General features: G+C 37.4%; 1 protein-coding gene across 1 annotated transcript; it reads right to left on the bottom strand.

Moving 5' to 3' along the window:
- Positions 1–1309: 1309 nt before the first annotated feature.
- Positions 1310–1939, bottom strand: LOC127870130 (uncharacterized). The gene has a single exon (XM_052412785.1). The coding sequence runs from the start codon at positions 1937–1939 to the stop codon at positions 1310–1312; it is 630 nt and encodes a 209-aa protein (XP_052268745.1).
- Between the last annotated feature and the right edge of the window lie 1154 nt (positions 1940–3093).

Raw genomic sequence — 3093 nt, 5'->3', positions numbered from 1 at the left:
AGCAAGTATGCACCGCTCAACACTGACATCGAAATATGAACACCGCTCAACAATGTCCGTAAAAGCCCCGCATCCTGATGATTTTTTGGCACCGCTTTATTCTGATAAGTTTTCTTTCAGAAGGAATAGACGTTCAAAAATATGTTTGAACAAACCAAAAAACAAGAAAAGGAGACTTTTTCTTCCGGGCGCTGAATATTACAATGTACTTTGAAATTATTTGGTTTTCAATTGTGTTTTTTTTTAAATACTTGACGGAAATAACTATATTAAATTTTATTCGAACCCTTTACATCTCGTAAAAACGGACCGCGCTGTAATTTCTTATCTATGGAGACATGCACTCACAAGCTTCTATAGACTGTCTGAAAAAAGTTTATTTTATAATTGTAAACCCTTTGTTTCTGATATAAAAAGGCGAGAGCATCTTTGGTATATATCTTTGGTTTTGGCCACAAACACCAAATTCATATTGTAGTAAATTTAACCAATGCAACATCACTTTGTACACTCTATACATAACTCAAAACTGGTGTGCTCCATTTTGACAGTGATGACCTTCCCTTTACTCTTTTCTTTTCCAGACCACCGGTCTCGTCACAGTTGAATTGCATAATTGCATAAAAAGAAGCGAGCCAAACATGAAAGTTACAATTTGAATGTATATAGCATATAATCAGCAAATAATTAGGTTCAAATATGTTTTTAATTCGATTCCGTTATTTCAATTGGAAAATGTTTTTTTAAACCACATTAAAGTGATTGTATGCGCATCTAACAGTATATGGTATGTTTATAGGTGTGTATCGAAACCGTTGTTTATTTGTGGTGTTTTCACTTCATATTCACTAATATTGGTTAAAGAAATATTATGGGCATTTTTCACTGTTGAATTAAGCTGAAAAGAATTAACAGGTCAAAAGAATAAGGTAAAATGTGGTAACTGACCATTTATCTGCAACTCATCATGCTACCAGTTGTTTGTAAAAAATATATCTTAGTGTTCGTGTGTCGTATGAATAGATATCCTTGCAGGAAATTAAAATGATCCGTAAAACAAAATTGTGTTGAAATAACGATTCTGCACTTAAACTAAATTAAGATTCACATCGTACATCCAATAACTTGTGTCGTCAGTTGTCAAAACAAAAGTACGGTTGATATTCAAATGTATTATTTTTCTCTTTCCGGGATATTGTTTTAGTATGTTGCCATACTTGAAGACCGCCTTGCAGCCAAATTCGCAAAGATTGCATGTACCTCTGTTGCCACACTCGAAGACTGCATTGCAGCCACATTTGTACAGATTTCATGCACTTATGTGGCCACACTTGCAGACTGCATTGCAGTCATACTCGGACAGATTGCATGTACCTCTGTTGCCACACTTGCAGACTGCATTGCAGCCACATTCGCACAGATTGCATGTACCTCTGTTGCCACATTTGCAGACTGCATTGCAGCCACATTCGCACAGATTGCATGTACCTGTGTTGCCACACTTGCAGACTGTATTGCAGTCACACTCGGATAGATTACATGTACCTCTGTTGCCACACTTGCAGACTGCATTGAAGTCAAACTCGGACTGATTGCATGTACAGCTGTTGCCATGCTTGCAGACTGCATTGCAGTCACACTTGGATAGATTGCATGTACCTCTGTTGCCACACTTGCAGACTGCATTGCAGCCACATTCACACAGATTGCATGTACCTTTGTTGCCACACTTGCATTCACACTCGGACAGATTGCATGCAAGTCTGTTGCAACACTTGCAGACTGCATTGCAGTCACACTCGGACAGATTGCATGTACCTCTGTTGCCACACTTGCACTTCAAATTCGGACTGCAGACTGCATTGCAATCACACTCGGACATATTGCATGTACGTATGTTGCCACACTTGCAGACTGCATTGCAGATACACTCGGACATATTGGAAATACTTCTGTTGCCACACTTGCAGACTGAATTGTAATTTATTTTATAATTGTAACCCCTTTGTTTCTGATATAAGTAGGCGAGAGCATCTTTGGTATATATCTTTGGTTTTGGCCACAAACACCAAATTCATATTTTAGTATTTTAACCAATGCAACATCACTTTGTACACTCTATACATAACTAAATTTATTATTTCCTTCGGTTAGTTTTACACGAACATTTGCTTATACCTTTCCATTTATCGTAGCTGGACATCTTTTTTTTACTGATTAAGGTCTGAAATCAATAAATAATAGTTATCAATAATGATTAGATAAATTGAAACATGAGACTTAAACTTATGCCCTCCACGTACTGATAAGCAAGACAATCGATCCCGGTGAACCTTTTTTGGTGCAAGCATGCCATCATGTTCAATATCAATTTTGGGACATGTAACTTTTATAAATGGAAGATTATCGTAAATAAATTCAGCTCGCGATGGCTAGTTCTAGCTTTTCATTTAAAACCATGTGCAGAAGTTAGCGGTGCCACTAATTTCAGTGACACGGAATATAAATACGGTGTTTATAACAAGTGTTGCGCGGTGCATCGATATTTATGTAAGTGAAGCATGTTTTCTATAGTCACATTATTCCATGTGAGCAGAAATGAAAAGCAATACACATATATGAGCCGTGCTCTGTTAAACAGGGGTGCATGTGCCTAAAGTGCCGTCCCAGATTAGCCAGTGCAGTCCGCACAAGCTAACCAGGGACGACACTGTCCGCCTAAATTGGATATTTACTAAGACGATACTTTCTTTGAACTAAATATATCATAAAAAAAAATATCATAAAAGCGGAAAGTGTCGTCCCTTATTAGCCAGTGAGGACTGCACAGGCTCATCTTGAACAATACTTAACGCCCATGCATTAAAGCAGTTTTTACAGAGCGGGGCTCAATTTGATTTCATGTTAGATGAAGTTAAATGTCTCCATAATCTGAAATAAATGATGATAGCTAATTAAATATTTTGGATGTCTTAAGTAAAAATGTTTTTAATGCGTACTACCTTTTTCCTATACGACCCATGACACCCAAACCAGTCAGACAGTCTGGAATAGTTTAGCCTCCCGTCTGCACCTATGAGGTTTCATTAAATC

Source organism: Dreissena polymorpha, chromosome 2 (genome assembly GCF_020536995.1).
Source record: "Dreissena polymorpha isolate Duluth1 chromosome 2, UMN_Dpol_1.0, whole genome shotgun sequence".
Lineage (NCBI taxonomy): Eukaryota > Metazoa > Mollusca > Bivalvia > Myida > Dreissenidae > Dreissena > Dreissena polymorpha.
This window is presented reverse-complemented; position numbering and strand designations above follow the sequence as displayed.